This window comes from Rhinatrema bivittatum, chromosome 14, assembly GCF_901001135.1.
Source record: "Rhinatrema bivittatum chromosome 14, aRhiBiv1.1, whole genome shotgun sequence".
In the NCBI taxonomy this organism is placed as follows: Eukaryota; Metazoa; Chordata; class Amphibia; order Gymnophiona; family Rhinatrematidae; genus Rhinatrema; species Rhinatrema bivittatum.
In genome coordinates this window covers 34,012,852-34,038,157 of record NC_042628.1, presented here as the reverse complement: position 1 = coordinate 34,038,157, position 25,306 = coordinate 34,012,852, and the positions used below count along the sequence as shown (strand labels likewise).

The 25,306-nt window shown below is 44.0% G+C and overlaps 1 protein-coding gene across 2 annotated transcripts in view; it reads right to left on the bottom strand.

Annotated features, from left to right (window-relative positions):
- The window catches only part of PPL (periplakin), a 94,670-nt gene that overhangs the window by 64,949 nt on the left and 4,415 nt on the right, over positions 1-25,306 (bottom strand). Inside the window, exon 1 of one of the 2 annotated variants that reach the window (XM_029576324.1) lies at positions 18,422-18,676. The exons of the other annotated variant lie outside the window; for it this stretch is intronic. Within the exon in view, the coding sequence (XP_029432184.1) occupies positions 18,422-18,483 (62 nt within the window). The 5' untranslated portion in view covers positions 18,484-18,676. Of the gene's footprint in view, positions 1-18,421; positions 18,677-25,306 lie in introns of those variants that run through there. 2 annotated transcript variants of the gene reach the window in all.

The following is a 25,306-nucleotide window of genomic DNA, read 5'->3' as shown; positions in this document are numbered from 1 at the left end:
GCCCTCATAGGATAGGGAGGAGTGGCAGCACTGCTATTTTGGCTCTTAAATAAAAGCATTTCAATGTGGCATGAAGGCTAAAAATGAGCAAAGCTGATTGCCATGTTACAGTATTTGTTCCATGGATGCAGCGTTGAGCTAAGATTTGAGATCCATGTTACAGTTTTCACGTATGGAGCTGCGAAGAGAAACCCTGGGTTGCACCAAGCTTGGCTTCACCTGTTCGTATGGAGGATTCAAGGAGGAAAATGATCAGTAAACACCAAGGAATTTCTTAGTACAATCCGTCATAAAAAGCCCAACTCAGGCCGAGTTTCACTCTATTTGGAGCTGCTTCAGGGGCTGTTAGACCATGATAGCGGTGTTTGCCTATTTGCAGCAACTCATACGGATACAGTGTCCTTAAAATCCTTGTATTGTGCTAAAAGACACTGTTTGAGCAGATTTTTAATAAAAAAGCCGGTGGTTGCCCATTAACAATTGTTCATGTGGCTTCATTGTATTTGACGTCCGTGTTGTACACTAAAAATAACTTGAGCCAAACGTTCTGTAACCACTGCTAGCCAACCGGATGTATACTGTATACATAATCAAGGATTTTAAGGTCATTGTATCCGTAGGAGTTGCTGCAAATAGGCAAACACCTCTATCATAGTCTAACAGCCCCTCTGAAGCAGCTCTGAATGGAGCGAAACTCGGCCCGAGTCGGGCTTTTTATGACGGATTGTACTAAGAAATTCCTCGGTGTTGACCGATCCTTTTCTTCCTTTGGTCGCTACTTGCGATATTGGATCGGCTTCCGGTTTGTTTCCTTGGACCTTCCCTTATGGAGGATTCTCCAGTGCGGATCCTGTTGGAAGAGACCAGCAGTCCTTTTTGGTTTTCTGGCCCAGCGGTTGCTCCTCGTCCGATGGGTTTCCAGCTGAGTCGGAAACAACATTTTATCATTACAGGGTTCTTGGTACAGAGGGACAGCTATGCCGGTGCCATCCAGAGACTCCTTTCACGTTCCCCTTCGCATGCCACCACACCACACGGGACACGATGAATGTGGTTCCCAACATAAAAGTGGTGAAACATGGCAAAAGGAAAAATGTACCGTTCATTAAAAAAAAAAAAAAAAGGCAGATCCATGCACAGTTCAGCTGCAGTTCCCAGAGGAATAATATTTGTTCCAGGGGGACGGCCTTATCGAATGTGATACGATCCTCTCTTCCCAACTATGTGGCTACAAAGCTCACTTGCAGCCATAGCTGTGACAAGACTCTCAGTCTGAGGGAAAAATATATATGTTGGGGTCCGGATAAGACAGAGCCCTCTGAATGGACCCGGGTGAACCTGAGGACTTCGGACGCATGCTGCTGCCCGACAACGTTTCCAGGCCTCTCCAGGGCTGTTCACACTTTCCCCACCCTGCCACAACCCGTTGGAAGTTTTTCCTCGGGTCAAAGCGCACAAACATTTCTCTGCTTGCGAGGTCCTCCTCAGTCTCCCGCGCTGAATGGAGATCGCAAACTGCTGCTCCTGCTGCGCTAACTTCTTCCCGATTTCTTCTGGCACAGAGGCGAGGCCAAGGAGATGGGTTCCTCCCAGCTCTCCAGCCCTATCCTTCTTCTACTTGGGAGCCTGTTTATTTATTTACTTTTTCATTCTTATATTCCATGATTTCCAACATCAATTGTTGAAGGCGACTAACAAGCAGCGTACACAAACAAAATACAAGCCTCACGTTACAAGCCTCATGGCATTTGGCTGCCCAGATCACTTAACAGACTAAAACTGGAGTAGCACATCATACACATTAAAATGCTTTTGATTTTTTTTGTCTAAAATGCCAATAATCTTTTTTTTCTTGTAAATCATGAGGCGGTGTGCTCCACGAAGTAGGGCAACTCTAGAAAAAGACTAATCTTGTCTCCTGTAATAACTTCAGGGAGAATCTGCTCAGCCGACCATAAGGCAAGCTTAGCACTTTAGCTCCTCCCTCTCTCCACCAGGAAAGGCTTAGAAACGAAAAAAACGTTCCTCGCAAGTGTTCGTTACTGCCACCTACTGGCAGAACCACAATCTACATCTTCCTTTGTGCTCCAGACTAGAGAATGTAATTACACTTTACCATTCAAATTACTCCAAGGCCGTCTCCATCCTAAAGATATGGATTCAGGGCACCAGTGTGAGGCAATGCTACAGCTGATATTCTTTTGCTTTGTAAATGTTAATGGAGCCCAAAAGGCTTACTTAAACCTGTTTCTTGTATGTGAATTTGTACTGTAGAGGCAATTGAAAGTAAAAGTTTGCAAAAATAATCCAAGTGGAAAAACTTTCACTTACTAATTACATTTCTTACAAGCAAAACTTATGAGTAAAAAAAAAAAAAGTGAACTTCCTGTTTATTTTGTAACTCTGCAATACTTTTGTCTTTATTTTCCTTTATGATGCAGCAGCAAAGATATATGCAAATGAAAGCAACAGGATTGGCCCATCCTGCTAAACCTCTGTTGCATCAATTCGCATAGCTGTGCTGCTGCACCACATATGCACTGCTCTATTTTTTCCTTTTCTCAACTATAACCAGGGTGGGCGGCTCTGGTCCTGGAGAGCTCCAACCAGGCCAGGTTTTCAGGATATCCACACTGAATACACATGAGATAGACCTGCATGCACTGCCTCCATTCTATGTAAATGCATCTCATACATAGTCGTTATGAATATCCTGAAAACCAGGCCTGTTTGTGGCACTCCAGGACTGGAATTGCCTACCCCTGAACTATAGTAACATCCCTTCAACAAACTGTATCCTCACATCTCACTCTTCAAGCCGCAAAGTTTCTAACAGACAGAAAAAAGGTGCTAAGAATGTTTTCTGGACCTTCCCTCTGCATTTGATTTTGGTTTTAATTTGGGAGTGGTGTTCTTTTCCTGTTGAGTCTTGCCAGGGCTGGGCCTGCCAAACATCTTTCTCCGTTTTATATCCTGCACATCTGACTTAACAGAACTAGAAAAGATGCAGAGGAAGGCAACAAAAATGATAGAGGGGATGGAATGGCTCCCCTGTGACGACAGGTTACACCGGCTAGGGCTCCTCAACTCGGAAAAGAGATGACGAGGAGGAGACAGGATAGAAGTTTATAAAGATATGAATGGGGTGAAACAAGCAAATAAAGGTCCGCTATTTACCCTCTAAAACAAGGGGAAACTCCATGAAACTAGCAACCAGCATAGAAAGTATGCGTTCACTCAGCGCAGTGCAAACTGTGGAATCTCTTGTCAGAGGACATAGTGAAGGCAGTTAACATAGCAAGGCTTAAAAGAAGTTTGGACAAGGTCCTGGAGGGAAAAGTTCCTAAATTATTATTAGCCACGTAAACTAAAGAAAGCTCTTAATATCTTTGGGAATGAGTAACAGGAATCTGCTGGATACTAGCAACCTGGACTGGCCGAGACAGGTTGCTGGGCTCAATGGGACTCGATCTGATCCAGCATGGCATTTCTTATGTCCTTAGAAGTGACTTGCAAATCCATATGGAAAATCATCTTGCAAACTTTGCAGATGATGCAAAAGTAAGTAGCATTTTGTACAATGTGATGAACATGAAATAAAGTGACAGCATGGGCAAGATGATGGTAAATGCCCTTTAGTATGATCATATCAACAAATGTAATGTGGTGCAATTGGCAAGCTGTATGTTGCCACAAGCATCCTGAAAAAGGTCTACGTGCCATTTTGGGCAACCAGTTACGAAGGTCAATGCAAGGTCAAGCCCTGGCAAGTAAGCCAGTGATATTCACTTCCAGTCCTCAAGGACTGCAAGCAGGTCAAGTTTTCAAGCTAACTAATGAATATGCATGAGATAGATTGGCATATAATTGAAGCAGTGTGCATGCAAATTTCTCTCATGTATATTCCTTAGAGATATCCCAAAAACCTGATCCATTTGTGGCCCTGCGGTGGTATTCACATCCAGTCTTCAAATAAGGCATCAAGGGCCAGATGCACTAAGCATTTTCCCATGGATACAGGGAAAGTAATTTTTTAAGGCACTTCTGTGCATAAAGTAGTGCTTTACTCCCAGAAATAGCCCTTTAGAAAACTGTGTGACCAATAGGTAAGTAAAATTACACGCATGCACTCTGCATGTATTTTTACATACTCAGTGGAAAAAATGTTCTGGGGACAGGGCAATCTCCTATTTCGAGGTTACGCGCATACTTTTTAAAAGTATGTGGGTACATTATTTCAGCAAAACTGTGAAAGTAGTTTTGCTGGGATAATTTTCAAAAGTGGGTTCATGCCCTAAATCTGTTTAAAAAAATTGGTGCAACTCATGCACGTATTTGTCAGCTAACTTACCTGTGATACTGCAAAACTGCCCCCAAAATGGGAAAAATTCTTTTAGCACATCTGGTCTCAAATATATTTAATGCATAAAACGAAGAATAAATATCTAGGAATCATGCTAAAATTCTCCTAACGTAGATTACACCTAGAATATTTTGTGCAGTTTCAGCTTCTGTCCAACCAGAGCTGGGAAAAATACTGTGAGGAGCAAATAAGCAACTGAACATGTAAGCAGGATGGGAGAGACTAGGGCAGCTAGGAAAGTTTAACTTAAGAGAAGAAAATAAACAGCTGCTTAGACAACTTATTTACTTTCTGGAAGCCCCTAAATTTTTGTAGAGCACCCTATGGTATCAGATTGAAATGTCACATTCTTGCAATTTGAAGTGCTATTCCTTTAAATTGTTTACACTATCAACTGTAAAGCTGTGAATGGCCTTCTGTTCATCTGCTGCTATTGTAATGTAGCCACATAAACTAAAGAAAGCTCTTAATATCTTTGGGAATGAGTAACAGGAATCTGCTGGTTACTAGCAACCTGGACTGGCCGAAACAGGTTGCTGGGCTCAATGGGACTTGATCTGACCCAGCATGGCATTTCTGCTGTGGGTGAATTTCATGATCATAAAGGCAGGTAATAAATCCAAATAGATAAAGAAAATAAAATAAAGAAAAGAGAAGGGGGACATATGCTATAAAGTGACAAAAAAATGAAATCTAATTTGATATTATTGAAGAACTTTTTGTATTAGTGTGATTGGGTTATTGTGTTTCGTATCCTTCCACCTCTATCCCCATGTCTGCCAATTGGAATTCAGATTCTAGAATGCAGGAGGAGATGTGGCCAACCAAATGCAAAATCTGAGGAGCGTGCTGGCTGTCGTACATAGTGGGTTACCTTTAAGCAAGCTCCAAAGAAGACTGAACTGCCAGAATGGCTAAATGGTCCTATGAAAGTGGCAACTAAAGCCGTAAAGGCATCCATTTTAAAAAATGGAAAACAGAACAGTGCATAAGCACTGGTAAATGAGGTGTAAAACACTGATAAGAAAGAATTTAAGGAGAAACGTACCATAGAGACAAAACACTTTTCCAAGTTCATGGAAAGCAAGAAACCTGGAAGGAAGCTGGGGGTAAAGAGAGAGGGTTGGGGTAAAAGAGCACTCTGTGAGGATAATGGTATAGCAGATAACCACCTTTTTTAGACATAACTCAGTGGCTTTGAAAGTTACCCTATCCAGTTTTAAACAACCGTATCTGCCCTTTTGCCCAGCATCAATGTTGGGTTCGCTGGTCTGCAATTTCCTGGGTCACTCATGGAGCCCTTTTAAAAACAAAAAACTGGCATTCCATTGGCCACCCTCCAGTCTTTAGGTCCACTGGCAGATTTTAATGGTAGGTTACAGATTACCAGTAGCAAGTCTGCAGTTTCATATTTGTGTTCCTTCAGAATGCTGAGGGGATTGAGGAATGGCATAGCCTGGTGATTTGCTACTATTTAGTTTGTCAGTTTCAGTTTTGCAGTGGTTTGCTTCATTTTCTCTGAATCATCACCTACATGAATGATTATCCAACATCCTCTGCAGGGAAGGGTGAAAAGTATGGAATTAACTTACCATGGAACCCCAAATTACATCAGGAGTAAGAGGTCAGACCCTTTTTGTAGTCTATGTAAAATCAGATGATGATGCCATTTTCTTCTGAAGAAGAGAATTAGCTATTGTGATCATGCCGTAGTGACCGGTAGGCTTGACTATTGTAACTTCTTGCATGATGGCATACCCCCAAAGATTATTGCATTGACTACAGCTATTGCAAAACACGGCTTGCAAGATCCTTAGGAATGCTCGACCAAGAGATCATGTTACACTGTTATTGCTGAAATTAAATTGGCTCCCTATAGAGCTAAGGATTAAGTACAAATTTCTTCAGTTTGTTTATAGGAGGTAAGACAGGTAGGCCCATTGTAACTCCAAGAATTACTGTCGGCTCATAAACAGACAAGGACACTCTGATCTTCTTAGAAGGACTTGCTTCAGATTCTACCACTTCCTCAGGTAAGTTCAGAGCTCACCCACAAGACAGCTTTTATCTTTTGCTTCCTATTTATAGAACAAAGTTTATTTTGTAATTCGGTCTGATGTTTGGAAAATAAAATCTTGGTTGTTTAAACACATAACAGAACTTCTAGGAATGCCTTCCATTTTCCATTATGTGGATGAGGTATTTCTTATCATTGCCCTATGTTTATCTGAGTAAGATCAGACAATTAATGTAAAAGTGAAGAGATATGAGCTGGGGTTGGTTTATATGTAAGGTGGGGTTTTTTAATTTTTTTAATGTATTAGTTATTTTATAAACTGTGGTTAGGCAAGCTAGATGCTAAAAGTGAATAGAGTAGTTTAATTTAATTTAGTGTATTTAATATACCACTTTTCTATATCATAAATCAAAATGGAGTAGATAATTATTTGGTAGTTATTGGGGGGGGGGGGGCAGGTTAGAAAAGAGATGTTGGTTGGAAAGGATGTTTTGTATGTGATTTTTATTTTTAAAAGAGGGTTTTTTTTAATCCCAGGATTAATGGAAATCAAGTTGAAATAAATAAAATGTATGCAGTTAAAGCAGTGCTTCGCCCACAATCATGGCCCCTCTGAAAATCTCCCACCTGGTGTGCAAATTTACACGCAAACCTACATCATGTGCATAAACTTACGCAGGCACTGGGAGAAGCATTCCAGAGGCGGAAGCAGGATTTATGCACACGCTTTACTTTCAAAAAAGCACGTGCGGAAATTCCGCCGGCAAAAGTGAACGAAATTCCTTGCCGGTTTTTACCCTTCCCTGCACGCTCTTATAAAAATTGTCCTTACAATTACTAGGCATAGCCCTAATGAGGAAGAGGAAGCATGGATTTCTCACAAGGCATTTGATAAAGGAAATAAAAAAAAAAAAACTGGTGTAACTTATGGATGACGTTACAAAATTGCCCCCAGCCCCTCCTGAAATCCTTAGTGCAAATGTGCAGCGGCAATCAAAAAAGCTAATAAAATGTTAGCAATTTTAAATCTAAGCAGGCTTAAAGGAAGTGGGATACTTTGGGGGGGGGGGATGGCCTTCATCCTTACTGTCCCAGTCGACTGCTGTGTTCATCTCAAAGTGGTTTATTAACCACATCTTCTTTGAAAAAAAAAGTGCATCTGAAGTCCAGCCACGAGAGAGCAGGAGATGTTTGGAAGACCCAGGCCTATTTCTGTTCAGCCAGGCTTCTGATGGAGTTTAATTGTTGCTGTTGTCCATTTGTGTAGGGTGCCCCATGGTTTTGGTGGTTTTACCATCTGGTATGTTCTAGATAATTTCACCAGAGCTGGGCAGTAGTAAATTTTGTTTATTTGATGCATGGATTGTCCTGGTCTTGCATCACCAGACCACGGATTCTTTGTTTTTAAATTTGCTTTATTTTATGTGCTACTATATTATTTTAAGCTTTGCTCTTGCATTTGTTGTTCCTCACAAAAGATGCTATTTGTAGTTTAGGCAGGTTATAAAATTAACAAATAAACAAACAAATTAAATTATTCAGAAAGGAATAGGAAAAAAAAACCCCAGTGATATCATAATATCCCTGTATAGATCTATGGCATGACCACACCTTTAGTATTGGGTGCAGTTCTGGTCGTCCCATCTCAAAAAAAGATAGAGTGGAACTAGAAAAGGAGAACAAAAATGATAACAGAATGGAACCGCTCCCGTATGAAAAAAAAAGTCTAAATAAATTAGGGCTCTTCAGCTTGGAGAAGAGACGACAGAGGGGGGGGATCTGATAGAAGTTTATAAATTCACATTACTTACCCTTCAAACAGAATAGAGGACATGTCATGAAACAGGAAACAGATTTAGAACAAATTGGAGAAAGTATTTTTCAATCAACACATAATTAAGCTGTGGAATTTTTTGCCAGAGGATGTAATCAAGGCTAATAATATAACTGGATTTAAAAATGGTTTTGGACAGGTATATGGAGCGCAGGTTAATTAACAACTATTAGCCAGGTAAATATAGAAATCACTGGCTTTTACTTCTGGGAGTGAGAGGGAATGGATCACCCTATTAGCAGCTTCCGGAGACTTCCAAGTGCGAACCTCTTAGGTCAGTAAAGAATGTACTCTTGGGTAACACTGAGGGAGGTGCGAGTTAAGGAGGGATACCCAGGAGGGTCCTTCCCCCAAAGGGAAGTTCCACAAGCCCATGGGAGGAGGAGCTCCTGAATTGTTGACAAGAGGAGTTCTGGGTTTAGCCTCTGAAGAGTTCAGGGCTAGTGTGTGGACGATTACCAATTTGCTGGAGTTCCTTTCGGTACAGACCGAGTGCTATCTGGGAGGATAAGGACCTTTACCCTTCTGCCTGGGGAAGCCCACAGCCAGGGGTGAGCACCAAAGGAGAAGAGGGCTTTCATGTTTCTTCATTGGACCTGAGAGGGAGCCTCAGAGGGAAAAGTTTCTTTGGCACCGTGCCCAAATATTGAGAGAAGAACTGTGAGGAATATATTGGAGACTTTTGTGCCTGGTCTAAGCAGATGGTTTTGTTTTGAGGCTTTTGGGCTCCTTCCTTTTCAATGCTTTTAAATGGACCCTCAATCTTGTGGACTTCCAATAAATGTTTCCCTTCTGTTTTGAAACAAACGTCTGGGTGTGGACTGCTGGTTTTTTTGGTACGACACTTCTCTTGGGCCTTACAGCATGCGCTGTCCCCCTGCGGGATGAATCCTGATCTGGGTCTGCAGAGCCCAAAAGTCACCCCCCTGAGAAGGGGGAGAGGGGGTTACATAAGTGATCCCAATGAGTCGCTGTCAGGCACAGGATGCCGGGCTCGATGGGCATTGGCCCAGCAGGGCACTTCTTATGCTCTCATGAACAGATGTACATGAGCCCGAGAAACTAACCCTCGGCAACTGTCAGTCTGCAGCTCAGCCTCCAAAGATGCAAGGCCAGCATACTATCTAAAGGCAGTACAAAGAGGGGGAGACACTTTTTTTTTTTAAAATATGCAATTTTCTTTGTTTCATTAAAAAAAAATAAACAGAGGTTTCCCAAGAAATTTGGATGACAACAAACCGCTGATTCTGTTGGCCCTAAACGGAGGAGGAAATGAGCCTCTTAGGGAAAGAAACAGTTTCCGCAGGGAAGTGAAATATGCCTAAGAAGAGTTATCGTATATAATCGTGTATAAGTCCAAAAATGTTGGCCAAAAATTAAAAAAAAAAAAAAAAAAAAAAATCGATCTTTAAAATCACAGTCGCCTTATCCACGGGTCAATCCACATTAATGCCGGTAATTCATGACGTCCTGCCACCAGCTACTCCCCCCCCCCTTCGACCTGCGCTCGGGTAAGTCCCTAATCTTACTGCCACCGACGACGACACAATTAAAAAAAAAAAAATAATGGAGAGATTAGTGTCAGGGCCTTGGGGAAGCCCCGACATTGCAGCAAGGATGGCTGGGCCTACATGCTGACATCATCACTGATGGCCCAAGCCAGGTTCTGATTGGTGCACTTAGAACCATGTGGTTGAAAGCGCACCACTGGGACCCGCAGGGGAGGAGGGAGGACGAGTCTGAGCGACCGCAAGTTCGTCATCGTCCTCTTAAGCCCCCCCCCCCTAGGTTTTACCTTTGACTTATCCACGGGTCTCAGAAATTTCTTAATTTTGGGGGCCCAAAAAATTACCCTCGACTTATACATGAGATCGACTTATACACAAGCATATACGATAATCAAGGCCTTGTCAGTGACTAAATGCCAAAGCTTCCAGTTCATTCTCCCCCCCCTGAAGAGGGATCATTCCTCTTCCCTCAAAGTGGGGGCCATGCCCTGGTAAGTTGCTGTCACCTTCCCTCCTGAAACGCGAGCATGCCCTGCGTTCAGAGGTCACTGCACTCCTCTCCTCTGCACCAAGTCTTGTGTCTCAACAGATTTCTGTACCAGCTCCCTCAGGGATTTTGGAGTGCAAGGCTTGCCATTTGCCCAGATGAAAGAATGGAATGTCCTCGGTAAGACAGCACTGGCAGGCGAGAAGGCAAACGACTTAATGAAAAGATGCATGCAAACAGAGAAACTCACCAAAGACTGAACACAAGAGTGCCCAAAAAGTGATGCAGATGTAGCTGCATTCAGTGTGGCAGGATCTCCTCTGAAGACTGAGAATGAAAATGTCCATTTCTACTTGTAAACCAAAAAGGGGACCCAGAGTGGTTTACATCACAAAATATATCAATACAACAAAGCAAAACAAACACAACAGTATTGAAAAACAACATATATAAATTTGACAATATAATTTAATGTAAACATCTATCTCCAGAACATATTATATAGAATATCTCATCAAAAATATATATACCGTAAAGCATGTATTCTTATATGGTACCACATATTTCCTACAGTATGTTATAAAGAATGTAACATATCCTGAAGAATCCCTGGGACTGTACACACAGTAGGTGCTAGGTACGACACTCTGATTGAAGGTACATTACATATAAAGCATCATTAGTACAGAGTAATGTACTGTCAGATGGATAAAGGTTAGATGGTTCTGAGCCAAGAGACTTGGGTATAAAGCATATGTCCTACTGTGTATAAGACCACTAAGACACAGTATACTGTGTAAAGTCCATGTCAAAGTTGCAGAGTCCCCACAGGTGACCTGTAGGTGTGTTCTGGGAAAGCCAAAAGCAGCTCCATTCCTTAAACTGGAGCCTTCTGCAATTTTCTGCAGACACCCACATGTCACGTGGAATCTGTGTTTTTTTTTCCCCAGCAGCTACACTACCCATCTGATTATCCATTTCAGAGGGACACAAGAAGGGGCAGGATAGGCCTCATCTTGCATGGAAATGCCCAGTTAATTACACGATTAAGAGCCATCACTGCATAAGCGGCTGACAACAGCTTATCAGAGCAGAACAAAGCAGCTCCTGGAGATATGTACTATGGCTGGAGAACATAATCCGGGGGACATACATTCTCTCGTTTCTCAGTGCAGGTCCCATGTCAATCAACCAGGTTCCGACCCACAAGGGCGTGACCTACTGCATTGGGACAGGTGTTCAGGATCCACCTGCACCAGCAGCAAGCCTCAGCTCTGCCCCCTGTCACTCTCACTTCCCTCTCACTCTCTCCTGCACAGGCTACTCCCAGCAGCAGATAATTACAGAGTCACAGCTGGATCCACTCGTATCTCAGTCGCTTTCCTCTCATGGAATTTCAGTGTGTAACCACCCAGAACCCACGCGCACCAAGAAAACAATTGAAGTAGGGCACTGGCAATTCCCCGACCACCTACTCCCTCCCACTCACACATCAACCAACAGAGAAGAACACCGTCATCACTAGCCTCCAGACTAATTTCCCTGAAAGACTCTGTTTGCAGTAGAAGACTTTATTAAATGCACATGGTTAGGTTTTCCCGTGGAGAAAAAACAAATTTACTTCCGCAGTTTATCCCCTAATGGTGTTGGATTGTGGCGCCACCACTGATGTGATATCAGATCAATAGATGAAATATCAATCATTGAGTAATTCTCTGACAAAAAAAAAAAAAACCAAGCTGTTATTTCTGACTCCCAAGTTCCTGTCACTTCCCAGCCATGGTCTGGGAGGAAGTCCACAGCTGCTGGTTTTGCTCTCCCCCCATGCCATTATCTTTCACTCTACACATTTCCATATAAGAAAGAATAAAAAAAAACAAGATGGAAAACCAGATCACCAACAAGGCTGAAAACCGTCCATCTTTGGACTGTAATGGGCTCTTGTCACCGATGCCTCTTCTCATGGTTTATGTCATCACCAGAATTCCTCAAGGGCAAATGGGCCCTGAGAAGGACAAGAATCAAGACTGACTTGCACTTCTACACCTCCTCCTTAGAAGTGTCTTGAGTAGTCCTATAGAAGCGAATATTAAAAAAAGGCTGTGCGCCGACATTTAGGAATGTTAATTAGGTACTTATCTTCTGCAAGACTAGATATTCATGTAGGTTCCTACGATAGGTTCCTAGTGCTAAGTTCCTGTTTTTCCTCGCCCCAACTCTGCCCCCATAGCCACCCACTTTTCAAGATCCTAAATTTACGATTCCAGCCCTAGTAAATTTTTGAGCCACACTCCCAATATTAGGTACCTAAGCCCTTTGAAAATTGGGCTCTTAGGCAATGCATGACTTGAGCTATCCACGTGAATTCAGGAGTAGTGACTGGATCGGAGATTTGTTTCCTGTGTGATAGATGTTTCCAGCTGTCGTTTGCTCATGGGCGTTGAAAGCAATCAAGTCTTCCTTTGCCTTATGGAAGGGGGAAATGCTTAGGAGACAGGAGCAGAGCAGGCTCAGAAGAGCAGCCACAATGACACCATCTCTAGCACATAGCACTGGAAATGAGAAATGTGAACTGACTGCAACATGTAACCGGACACTCAAGAGCGTCTTCAGATTATGTAGGTTTGGCTCGGGTTTCTCTCTCGGCATTTGCTGAATTCTCCTGGTACTTGTTTGAGTAGAAGAGAACTTTGTCCTGGGTCTGCTGTAAATTTTGAGGGTGATCTCGGAGCTGATGAAAGCACTGGAAACTCAAACCCTAAGTTTAACCACAGAGCAGGTGCAGCATGAACAGGGGGCAGTGAAATCTGCCCTACCATGCTTTACCAAGTTGGAGCATCCCTGAAGGGGAAATGGGGACATCACTGTCCACAAGCCTTCACTCTCTGGATTAGAGCCATGAAGTGAACCTGTTGGTTCCAATGGTGTTTCGGTGATGTGGCCACTAGATAGAAAAGGCTTTTAAAAGCACCCTGACCCAGATTCGGAGGACCTAGAAATGAAAGGTTCTGTAGCTATAGAGGGAATTTTGCAGAGAGCGGTTTTCAAATGTCCTTAAAATGATTCAATCATTTCTGTTTATTCTATTTAAATTATTTTTGATGCTGAGACTGCATACTTTTAATGCTTTCCCCTCTGCTATGAAAGCAGTTTTGTTAAAAAAAAAAAAAAAAAAAAAAAAAAAAAAAAGACTTTTCTTTATTGTAACTGGGCCAGAGATTTCCCTCAGATTTGCAACAATACAATTACTCCCATTGGGACTCATGCATGGATTATGCCCTAAGCCCGTTAGTCAGAGAGCTGAATCCCTGTTGTTGTTGGGCTCTGCTTTCCATTGCATTTTTTATTTACGTTGCGCTTTTCGTGACCAGTCAGCCACTTCGAAGCAGGTTGCATTCAGGTTCTGTAGCCAATTCTCTGTCCCCAGAGGACTCACAATCTAAAGCTTCTCCCCCAATTCTGTGTCCATGGGGGGGAAAGCTTGGTAAATGAGACCCTATGTTTGTACCTGAGGGCAGGGCCGGTGCAAGAGTATTTGGCACCCTAGGCGAACCTTCAATCGTGCATCCCCTCTCCAACTTACCTACTGGTGGCAGCTCCGGCATAGCGCTCCCTCCTAGCAGTGGCAGTGGCTCCGGCATAGCACTCCCTCCTAGCAGTGGCAGTGGCTCCGGCATAGCGCTCCCTACTAGCAGCGGCAGTGGCTCCGGCATAGCGCCCCCTCTTTTTAGCGGCATTATATCTGGCCCAGCGCTCTTCAATGCCTTGCGCTGGCAGGATTTTGCCGCCCTAGGCAATCACCTAGTCTGCCTAATGGAAGCACCGGCCCTGCCTGCGGGTGATGTGACTTGTCCACGGTCAGAAGGAGTGTTGGTGGGATTTAAACCCTGGTTGCCCTGGTTCAGAGCCTGCTGCATTAACCACTAGGCTGCTCCTCCAATTCTAAAAGTTGTAGTTCTTGAGCTACTCCTGATAGGCTTGCAATTACCTGGCTGCTTTAATTAGATGCCTTACACAGATAGTCTGCAAGGCCTTCAGTTTCTGATTTTCAAGGTAGGTGTTTACAGACATTTAATCATTTAAGACAGCCACTTTTTGGTTTGATCTGACAGGTCCTTAGGCAGGGGGTGTCACTGAAGTCACAGGAATTTCTTCCTTCTTTTTATATCCCCTCCCAACCTTGGCCAGAATCTTGCAATCATGCGCCCGAAATTCAGCTACTGGGTCACTGCACAATAACCAGGACTCCCCCCCGCCCCCAGCTCCAGCCAACCTAAGGGCGCAACAGGAGACCGAAGCCAGGAACTGAACCCAGGTCCTTCCGCATGGCCACCAAGCCAACCTTCATTTCCACCTCTAGATTTACTGAAACTTCAAATCAGTTACTGATTTTGTTACTATTTTCTGGGGGTGAGGGAGGGTTGAACACCCAACCATATGCATTCTGGGATTTGTAGTCCCACTTTTTCCATGCAAAAATACTGGACCATTAAATCCCGGAATTCTTAAATGCAGTAACTGAGTTGCTCAGAATTACATTGAAAATCTGCCCCTTGTTTTTCATGGCATTACGAGCTCACACTATGGGCGACTCCCTGGGGAAGAGCTGCAGGAAGTTACCATATTTTTTCCATCCAAAGAAAAAACAAATCTCAGATAAAACCACACATCAGACAGTCCACCGAGATGCAAAGTTGTTAATACTGCCCACAGGTACGAAGGAGCTGCTTTTTCCTGTGGGCACTACTTTGATAGAAAACTGCTTAGGAAGAATTGCACAAAACCCACCCTGGGGATTGCTCTCCAGAACCAATCTGACCAGGTACACAGCTTTGAAAATTGTCTTCAAATCCGCAGACTAACTTGTAAAGTAGAAAAGTTTCCATATTTTGCAAATTTTGTGCACTTTACCCTCCATTGCCTCAGATATAAATTTAGTTTGTGAGTCCTCTGGGAACAGGGAAATACCCACAGTAACCTGAATGTAATCCGCTTTGCATTCCCGAAAAGCAAACTACAAATCAAATAAATAAATGCATTTTAGACCATTTTTAGGGCAAAAATCCAATCAAAACCTATTGGGGTTTTTGGGGGGTTTTTTTAAAACTCAGATCTTACCTAATTATGGAGAGCCGATCATAGCCAGTCGTCCCTCCTGAGAATATTTTCTTGATTTAATCAAAAAGAGTCTCTTTGCCTTGAGCAGCCAATAAAGGAGAGGCAGCAGAACTGGGGGGCTTCTGCAGCACCCCATGCTCCTTAGCAACATCTGCACAGCATCTGCCTGCTCCATCAGTAAGTGCTGCGAGAAGGTAAGGAGAAGACCACAGCCCGCATGGGATCTGTGACAGGACCAAGAGGGCCTTGTTTATAAAATATCCCTGATGAACGTTGGTATATAAAATTCTTAAATAAAATAAAAAATAAAATAAAAAATAAACAGCTGCCACAATAAAAGCAGTTTACAAGACAACAATCATAGTAATGCAAAATCACCAACAAATATCCACTGCCTACTCCTCCAACCCCACTAACATCCCAATCCTCTCCCCCCCCCCCCCCCCCCCCCAGCTTGTCTCTGCAAGTTAATACCTGCCAGGCTGCCATCAACCATACTTATAATCCTTAAAAGGGGAATAAATGGGCCTTTATCAATTTACCAAATCTCAAATTCAATTCCCCTCTAATGACAATTGGGAATAGGTTCCAAGGGTGCGGTGCTATAGATGCAAAAGCCAGTTAGTTTTGAGCAATGATTATTTTTAAACCCAAAACGGAAACCCTGAGAAGATCTGAACTCGTGCTCAGATCTATACCAAGCCAATTTGGTAGACAGGTATTTCTGCCCATTAGCCCTCGCACAACAAAAGGTCAAGGTCAACATTGTAAACCTTGCTCTCTCAGCCAATGTAAAAGAGGCAAACCATGGAGAATGCTTCCCACTCACCAGTCGGGCTGCGCTATTCTGAATTAGCTGCAATTTCCAAAAAAACAAAAACGTGCAGGCAGCCCCACTAACAGGGCGCTTCAATAATCCCGAACTCCCATCACCAACAAACATACAAGAACTTTCAAGGCAGTCATGTTTAGATATGGTTGTGACTGGTGTATTCTTGTTCACTGCATACAGGCCCTTTGACAAAGTTGCCCCACAATGACCGCAAGAGAAAGCAGATTCTACTTAAGTAAGCATTTAACAAATGCACTGTTTCATCCAACCCACTTTCAATAGGAATTGAGAACTGGATGTCCTCTGCATAAATATATCCTATGATGTCCAGCTTCTGAAAAGGTTCCACCAATGAACTCATAAAGATGTTAAAAAGAATGGGCGACAGGCATGAACCCCGAGGTACTCCTATCCACACGGTCTCTGGTAGTGAACACTCCTCTCCAACCTGAAGTATCTACGGCCTATTGTTCAATTGCTGGAAACCCAATCCACCACCTTCCCACCAAGAGCCACCTGTCACCACCTCTCAAGCAGAATTCCACTAGAAAGATGTAATAAAATCAACAGTGCTCATTTCCCCATATCCAAATACTGCAAAACGTCATCAGACAGAGACAGAAGCATTAACCTCAGATTGTGCCCAGATCTAAACCAGACTGCACATCTGCAATTCTTCCTGTATCATCTTTAAAAAAAAAAGTGCCTACCTCTCCCAGATTTCTAAGTATAAACTGCAGTATTAGTAACTGGTGACCCAAGGGCAGCCATGACAAACCTTAAGATCAGCTGGAGAAGACCATGGGGATCAATGGATCTGCCGCGGGCTTGATTCCTGCTGGTCACAAGGTGGCCATAGGATTCCTTGTGGCTACCCCAAGCTATTCAGTGACACCCCCCCCCCCCCCCCCCTCATCTGGTATAAACTTTTACTATGGAAGATTTCTGATGCTCATGTCAGTCTGTCTCTCTCTTCTCCCTGATCTGCTGGGACATATTCCAGCAGCTGGAGAGGTCTGCTTCTTCTTTAAGACTCTAGGAGTGGCATGGGGGGGGGGGGGGGGGTCTGTGCAGACCTTCCGACTGCTGGGCTAGACAAGAGGCCATGGGATCTGGAGGGTCCTTAGGGCGAGGGTGTCACAGAATGCACAGACTTTCGCCAGGATCTCCTGCTAGCTGAAAACCTACAATTTTAAACAGGTATGACCTGCTGCTGCTGCTCCTAACCACAGAACCTGCAGGGTGAGAAGGATGTTCGGGCAAACCCAAAAAACTGGTTTTGAATTGGGCACGGGCAAATCAAAAGGCAAAAGTGTGACTACAATAGGACTTGTAAAGTAACACAACTGAAACAGTGTAGAACTGTTCCCCCCCCACCCCACCCCCAGTAATTTTATATTTGATAGAGTGAATTTAAAAAAAAAAGGTATGAAAACCCTGTTCTGATATCACCTTAACAGAGCAGAAATTATATAAATTACACACACACACACACCTGTCACTGTACACCAAACCCAGGAAAGCTATACAGAAACCAAATTAATGCAGTGTGCGGAATCTCAGTGAATCCTAAACTTTTTTTTTTAAACCAAACACCTTATAATCAACTGGAAAACAAGTAAGTGTACCAAGGAGGGAAAATAATTCTTGCAGAGCATGTGATAACAGGAGAGGGGTCAGTTCAGATGCCTTGCCACTGCCTGGCTTGTCGCCTGCTGTTTCTGCACTCACTTGCCTAGGCTAAGAAAACACTGCACTAAGGCAGGAGCCCAGACCACGGTTCTGCTAGCCACGGCACTTCTCCTTAGCCTAGAAGCAAGCGGGTATTGGCGAGCACGTCCCCGAGGTCGCCATAGAGAGGGCTCTGTCGTAGCAAAGTCCTCAGCCTGCTGAGACCGAGCTTAAAGACACGGGTTGCCCCCTATTCGCACGGCTCTGGGTTCCCGGGCCAGTGCCGGGCACTGCACCGGTTAAGGTTTCCCTCTTAGATCGCGGGGAGCGGTTCATACGGGTCAGAGCGAGATCCCCCCCCATCATGAGAAACAGCAGCGTGCGGAGGAGCTCGGCGGTCGGCAGCTCTTCCCTAGCACCTGAAACAGTGCAAGCGGACGGGAAGGTGCCCGGCCAGCGCCGCCCCCTGCGGAGGAGAATCAGAGCCCGATCTAGGGCAGCGCAAGCGGCGGGAGGGGGGGCGCGCACAGCCTGTTGCTTGCCCGGGGCCGGATCGGCAGCCATGGCCCTTCCCCGGGATCCGCCACTTACGTTTTCGTCTGCACGGCGGGGCTGTACTTGCCGGTGGCTTTCTTCCTGAAGAGCGAGCTCATGGTGCTGGCGGCGAGCCTCCCTGCTACTGCTGCTGCCCTGCGACTGCGGGGATGCCAGCGGCGGGCCGGGCTCCCTGCACACCTAGCGCGCGCGTCAGCGGGACCGGGCGGAGCTCGCGGTGGGGGGGGGGGCGGCCCTCCCAGCCCGCTCGCCCCCACGGGCTCGTTACCTTGTCAAACGGCCCTTTCTGGGTGGTGCTGCCCAAGCGAGAGTGTGCAGAAGGCGCCAGGGAGAGGAGATCAGACACGGCCAGAAGGGCTGCAGAGCCGAGGGGGCACTTTGCGACTGCCTGGGTGAAAATCGCGCGCGGGTGCACGTGGCTCGCACTTCTGTACATGCGCGCAGCTTTTAGTATTCGTATTTATGAACGTTTATACATACCGCCAACACCAAAAGTGCAGGCAGCCAACAATGAAGGCATGCACTGTTTATGCAAACACACTCAAGCAAAACAAGACCGAAACGCTACAGTCAACAGTCTCTTCGGCCAACTAAAGCTCAGCAATGCCAGACTAAAGAGAGGAGCCTTGTCAGGCTGCAAGTCATTAAACCTAGCTCTTGTGGGATAGAGTTCCAAAGGACTGGAGGTGCACGCCCCAGTCTCCACCAGTTGTGCCTGGTGAATTGTTGGAACATCTATCAGCCCGCTGAGGGTTGTAGATATGGAGGAGAGCGTTAGCTAAGAACATAAGAAAATGCCATACTGGGTCAGCCCAAGGGTCCATCAAGCCCAGCATTCTGTTTCCAACAGTGGCCAAGCCAGGCTATAAGTACCTGACTCATGAAAATGAGTCCATTAAGAGTAATTTATGCAGGAAACTCTTGAGTGGACCAGTAGCCAATGAAGATCTTTAAGAAGGGGGAAGATAGGATTTCTCATGGATCAGCCAAAAAGAAGTCTCGCTGCAGAGTTCTGTAACAGTAAAGCTCTTAACACTGTGGCTGATAGCCCAAGATACAGTGACTTGCAAAAGTTCAATAACTGCACAATTAAGGCCTGCACAACGGAGGGAAAATCAGCAGGGAAAGGGAAAGGTTTCAAACCGCATGCGTGGTACATGAAGTTTGAAAGCCACAGTCCCATCAACAAATTCAGTTTGATTGTTAAAGGTAAGCTCAGAATCAATAAGCACCTCTAGACTCTTCGCCGAAGGAGAAATTGGCACGGTAATGCTGTCAGTCTGAATAGACTGCGGGGCACATAAAGAGTCCTCACACTGGGCATCATTTGCCCTTAAATTCCTGCCACTTTTGGAAATGAAAAAAAAACCTAGTCTCAAGAGAAAGTGTGCATGCAAACTTTCTGCAAAATATTACCCCGAAAACTATGTTTAAGTTTCAAACACATAAAGAGACAAGCTTTCACTTTCTAAGGAACCAGAGCTGCATAGATTCGTTCCCTGAGGACCACGAATGGGTCTGGTTTTCAGGTGTAAAGCCTTGGGCGGGACGGATCCTTTTGCTGGCACCCAGAGGCACATAGGACAAAAAGAGAGGGACCCTTTCTGCACACAACTCTTTACCCCTCGCCCCCATAGTCGTTCCACAGATTGCATCACATTCTGAGTTCCTGCATTCCCAGTTGTGAAAGAAGTTCTAATACCAGTTTTTTGCACTCTCAGCCCTTCTCTGAACACAGCACTGATAAGTATCACAGTCTCGCTATAAAACTGAGAAGCAGTTTCCAACTTCTTTTACCGATAGCTGATTAGATGACAGAAGAATATTTACAGCTTTGAGATTCAATTAAAGTCAATAAATAATAGGCCAGTAAGAAGGATAATAAACTTGGGACTCTACTTCTTTAGCGAAGTCTTTCAGTTCCTTGGAAGCTCACCTCCTCTGCACTTGAATTCTCTCTTCCCAGTTTCTCCAAATACCCAGACTTATCAGATTGAAGATAGTTCAATCCCCCTTTCATCTTCCCAATTTTTATCGCTGCTCATCCCATTGTAGGTGGTTAGAATATAGTCCCAAGTCCCAGAATTGTCTTGAATCCTTAAACTCCTTATGAAATACCCGAGGAGCACTTTTAGCCTCACTTGTATTGTACTTAAGAAAGCAGTAACAAAGTTCTTGCGACCTTTAGTTCCTCGCCTCTTGATATACTCTACTTACTTACTTACTTACTTACTTACTTACTTACTTACTTACTTACTTACTTACTTACTTACTTACTTACTTACTTACTTACTTACTTACTTTATTTATTTATTTATTTTGTATACCGACATTCGATCGAGATATCACATCGGTTTCCAGATAACTAAAGGAATAGGGTGGTAACAGCCCTATTTTACATTATAACATGGTATTAAATAGATATAAGAATATTTTACATTATAACATGGTAATAAATATAACAAGAATATTTTACATTATAACATGGTAATAAATATAACAAGTTGTAACAGAACTAACAGGACAAAACTAACTTTGTCTTCTCTTATTGCCATTGGCAGGGGATCCTCTCCCTCTAATGAATTCCTCCACACTTCCAGTTTCTTTCAAGGTGAAAGATGCCACTCTCCTAACGGTTTAGTCACTGAGTCCTGGGTACTAAGGGCCATCAGGTCCCAGTGGAACAAAAATAAGTCTTTGACCCCAGCGACGTGAAAAAGCAAGCAACAGGCAGGGTGGCATTGAACTTCCCTGTCTCCAAACCGAGGAGATAGTCCAAAAGGACAGTTAATTTAAAGTTTAAACTCCTCTGCAGAGGGTCACTGTCGAGTCTGTCTTCAGAGGGAGAGATGGCGCGCTGCAGGTGTTCCCTACCCCATGATCCAGCCTTGAAAACAGGGACGCTCCAGTCCACTGAGACAAGGGGGACCAGGCTCTTGCAGGGAATCCTCCAAAAATGGATTAGAAGAGTAAAAAACAAGCAGAATCACACAGGCCAACAGAAGGCAAATAAAAATCTTCTAGACATTCCTAGCACAAAAATTGCTAGTCTTGAGCTTACCAGAAAGCATGCCTTCTCGATTACTGAACCAACCCTTCGGAATGCTTTACCTGACTCCTTCTGCCTAACATCAGACATTAAAGAGTTTTTAAAAAAATCTAAAAACCTCTCTCTTTAAAAAAGCTTTTGATAGTGCAGGTTAATACCTTACATTTTATCATCACTTATTTTGAGGTTTGCTTTTGTTCATTTCTTATGTTAATTGCTATTATATGTATTATGTCAAGTTAACTTTTATGTAACATTGTGAATGTGATTTTGCAAACCGCCCTGATCAAGCCTGTTTGAAAGTGCGGTATATAAATATTTAAAATAAAATAAATAAATAATATATTCTCTACTTAAAAAGGCTAATCTAGACCCTTCAGATTTGCTAAACTATCGCCCTATTTCTACTTTACCACTCTTAGCTAAGCTCATTGAGAAAATTGTCTTAGGTCAGCTACAAGAATACCTAGAGGACAACGGCTTTCTGGATGAGGCCCAGTTTGGGTTCCAGGCTCTTCATAGCACAGAATCATTGCTGCTTACAAACTTTGATAGCATTTGTCTGGGATTTGATGCGGGGGATGCATATTTCTTGGTTTTGTTAGACCTGTTGCCAGCTTTTGACACACTCAACCATAAGATTTTACTTGGGTGGCAGGGTGCTTTAGGTATTTCCTCTATTATACTGTGTTGGTTTTTCTCTTTCCTCTCAGTTTGATCCTTTAGGGTAATGGTTGGTAATGCCTTATACCTTTTAGCTACAGGCGTCTCACAGGGTTCCTCACTATCTCCAACCTTGTTCAATATCTATCTGGCTCCTTTACGCGCTGTTCTTTCCCATTTGGATGTCTCGTAAAGTTGTTCGCAGATGACATCCAGTTCTTTTTTCCGGTTTCTCCCGCATTGGAATTTGCATTAGAGAAATTAGGGACCTGCTTATTCAGGATTGAGGAGTGGCTGTCCTGTAACAAGCTTGCCGTGAATATCAAGAAAACTGAAATAGTTCTGTTATCCAGTACCAAAATGGTTAATGGCACTGTAGAGTTTCTGTTTGCTGATCATATTATACCCTTTCAATGAAAAGCTCATGACCTGGAGTATCAACAGATCTTCTCTTTCCATGCAATCCCATATTGATTCTTTAGTTCAGTCATCTTACTACAAGCTGCGGCTTCTGTGTTCCCTAAAGCCCTCCTTATCTCACTCAGATTTTCATACTGTGACTCAATCATTTATTCTGTCTTCACTGGACTATTGCAATGTTCTATTCTTGGGGCTCCCCGATACCTATTTACAGGCACTCCAACTTATACAGAATTCTGCAGCGTACCAGAATGCGTGACCATATTTCTCCGACTCTAGCTAGCCTCCACTTGCTTCCGATTGTCTGGCGGGTGAAGTTTAAAGTCCTCTTTTTGATGTTTAAAGCTCTCCATGGTCTGGTCCCTCCAGCCATTGTGTCTTCTATAATCAGACACCGCCCCACCCGATGTTCTGCTCCTCATCACAGCATTTGGTTGAGATTCTCTTGCTGATTAGCAACCTCTTGCGAGCGGATCTTTTGTATCGCAGGCCCTGCTCTCTGAAACAGTCCTCCGGCAGCTATTAGAGCAGAAAGTGATCTTTCTCAGTTAGGAAGAGCTTAAAGATTCAGTAAAGTCCGCGGGAGAGCGGGCAAATGCCCGCTCTCCTGTGCGCGCGATTCAGTATGCTAATTAGGCCCAGCGGTAAAACCAGGTAAAATGAGGCGCTAGGGATACTACCGCGTCCCTAGCGCCTCCTTTTGGACCAGAGCGGCGGCTGTCAGCGGGTTTGACAGCAGACGCTCAATTTTGCTGGCTTCTGTTCTTGAGCCCGCTGACAGCCACAGGCTCGGAAACCGGATGCCAGCAAAATTGAGCGTCCGGTTTTTGACCCGACAGCCATGGGCCGACTTCAAGTTGGTTTGTTTTTTTTTTACTTTTGGAAAGTTTTGGGACCTCCGACTTAATATCGCCATGATATTAAGTCGGAGGGTGCTCGAAGAAATTAGCGCCTACCTTTGGGTAGGTGACAATTTCTGAAAGCAAAATGTGCGGCTTGGCTGCACATTTTATTTTCTGAATCGCGCGGGAATACCTAATAGGGCCATCAACATGCATTTGCGTGTTGCGGGTGCTATTAGGTTCGGGGGATTGGACGCGCGTTTTCGGCCCCTTACTGAATAAGGGGTAAGGGAAAACGCATGTCCAATGGTGGGTTAAAGTGCGCTCCATCAGAGCCCACTGTACTGTATCGGCCCGATAGTATTGCTCGATCTTGTTAAGCTATGTTGGGGTTTTTTTTTTGTTTTTCAAGAGATGTATAGTAATGATGCTTTTTAGTCGTTTTGGCATGTTTATGTTTTGTGTTGCATAAGGTTTGGTTATGCTTTATGTTTTACTGTATATGTTGACTGTAATCCTCTGAGATTGGTGGATCAGCGAAATAGAAATTGTGGAAATGAATAAGGGAAAATAAAAGGGGAAGGAGACAGCAAGCTCCTACCCTCTTGAAAGGCTTAACTCAAAATCCACAGCAGGAGACAGAGGGCTCCTGTCTGCTTGAAAAAGTAACAAAATCTACCAGGATTGATAGTGTTTGAGGATTATAAAGAACCAGGTCACACCATCTGCAGCTCCCGCATGGGGGAGTAAAACCCAAACCTCTCTTCACTAATTCCTGCACTGACCCTCCCCAGTTAAATGCCATGGTATATTCCGTTTAGTGAGGGAAACCAATGGTTCCCTACACAGGATTACCAACAGTGGCCCTGCTATTGCACCAAACGCATGCAAGTATTATAAATTAATATTCATTTTGGATATCCTGCATATTTGGTCTTTTAATAGTTAAAGCTTTCCAAATATTAATTGCTGCCACTAGATAAAATCACCAACACTTAGGCAGAGCCAGTCCTGCAGTTGTCAAGTCTTGCAGTAGTGTTTTCAGAGTTAATTTCAGTAAATATCTCTCCCCACAGAAAATGAAGTCATCTAACAGGCCGATACAGTACAGTGCGCTCCGGCGATTGGATGTGCGTTTGATGCGCTAGCGTTACCCCTTATTCAGTAAGGGGTCGAAAACGCGCGTACAAACCTCCCCAAACCTAATAGTGCCCGCAACATGCAAATGCACGTTGATGGCCCTATTAGGTATTCAGTTGCGATTCAGAAAGAAAAATGTGCAGCCAAGCCGCACATTTTGCTTTCAGAAATTAGCGCCTACCCAAAGGTAGGCGCTAATTTCTCCAGGCGCCGGGAAAGAGCACAGAAAAGCAGTAAAAACTGCTTTTCTGTGCACCCTCCGACTTAATATCATGGCGATATTATGTCGGAGGTCCCGAAAGTTACAAAAAGTTAAAAAAAAAAATATTTGAAGTTGGCCCGCGGGTTGAAAACCGGACGCTCAATTTTGCCGGCGCCCGGTTTCTGAACCCGTGGCTGTCAGCGGGCTCGAGAACCGCCACTCCTGTCCAAAAACAGGCGCTAGGGACGCGCTAGTGTCCCTAGCTCCTCTTTATACCTCTTTTTACTGCCGGGCCTAATTTGAATACTGAATCACACGCACAGGAGAGTGGACGTTCGCCTGCTCTCCCGCGGACTTTACTGTATCGGCCCGTTAAAGAGGCACTTAGAAATCCAACATGGAGTATTTTGAGAAATATACAAAAAGCAAGGTAATACCAACATCTGTCCTCCCCATTAGTGAGGAGATGCCATTTGGATGCATTTGCTTTTCGTGTTTATACTACCTGGTCTAAATTGTTTTGTTTGAACGTATAAAAATCTTTAGTGACCCACACACCTAAATCTTCAGAGCTGTCTTGACTGATTTCCAGAGCTTGACTTCCA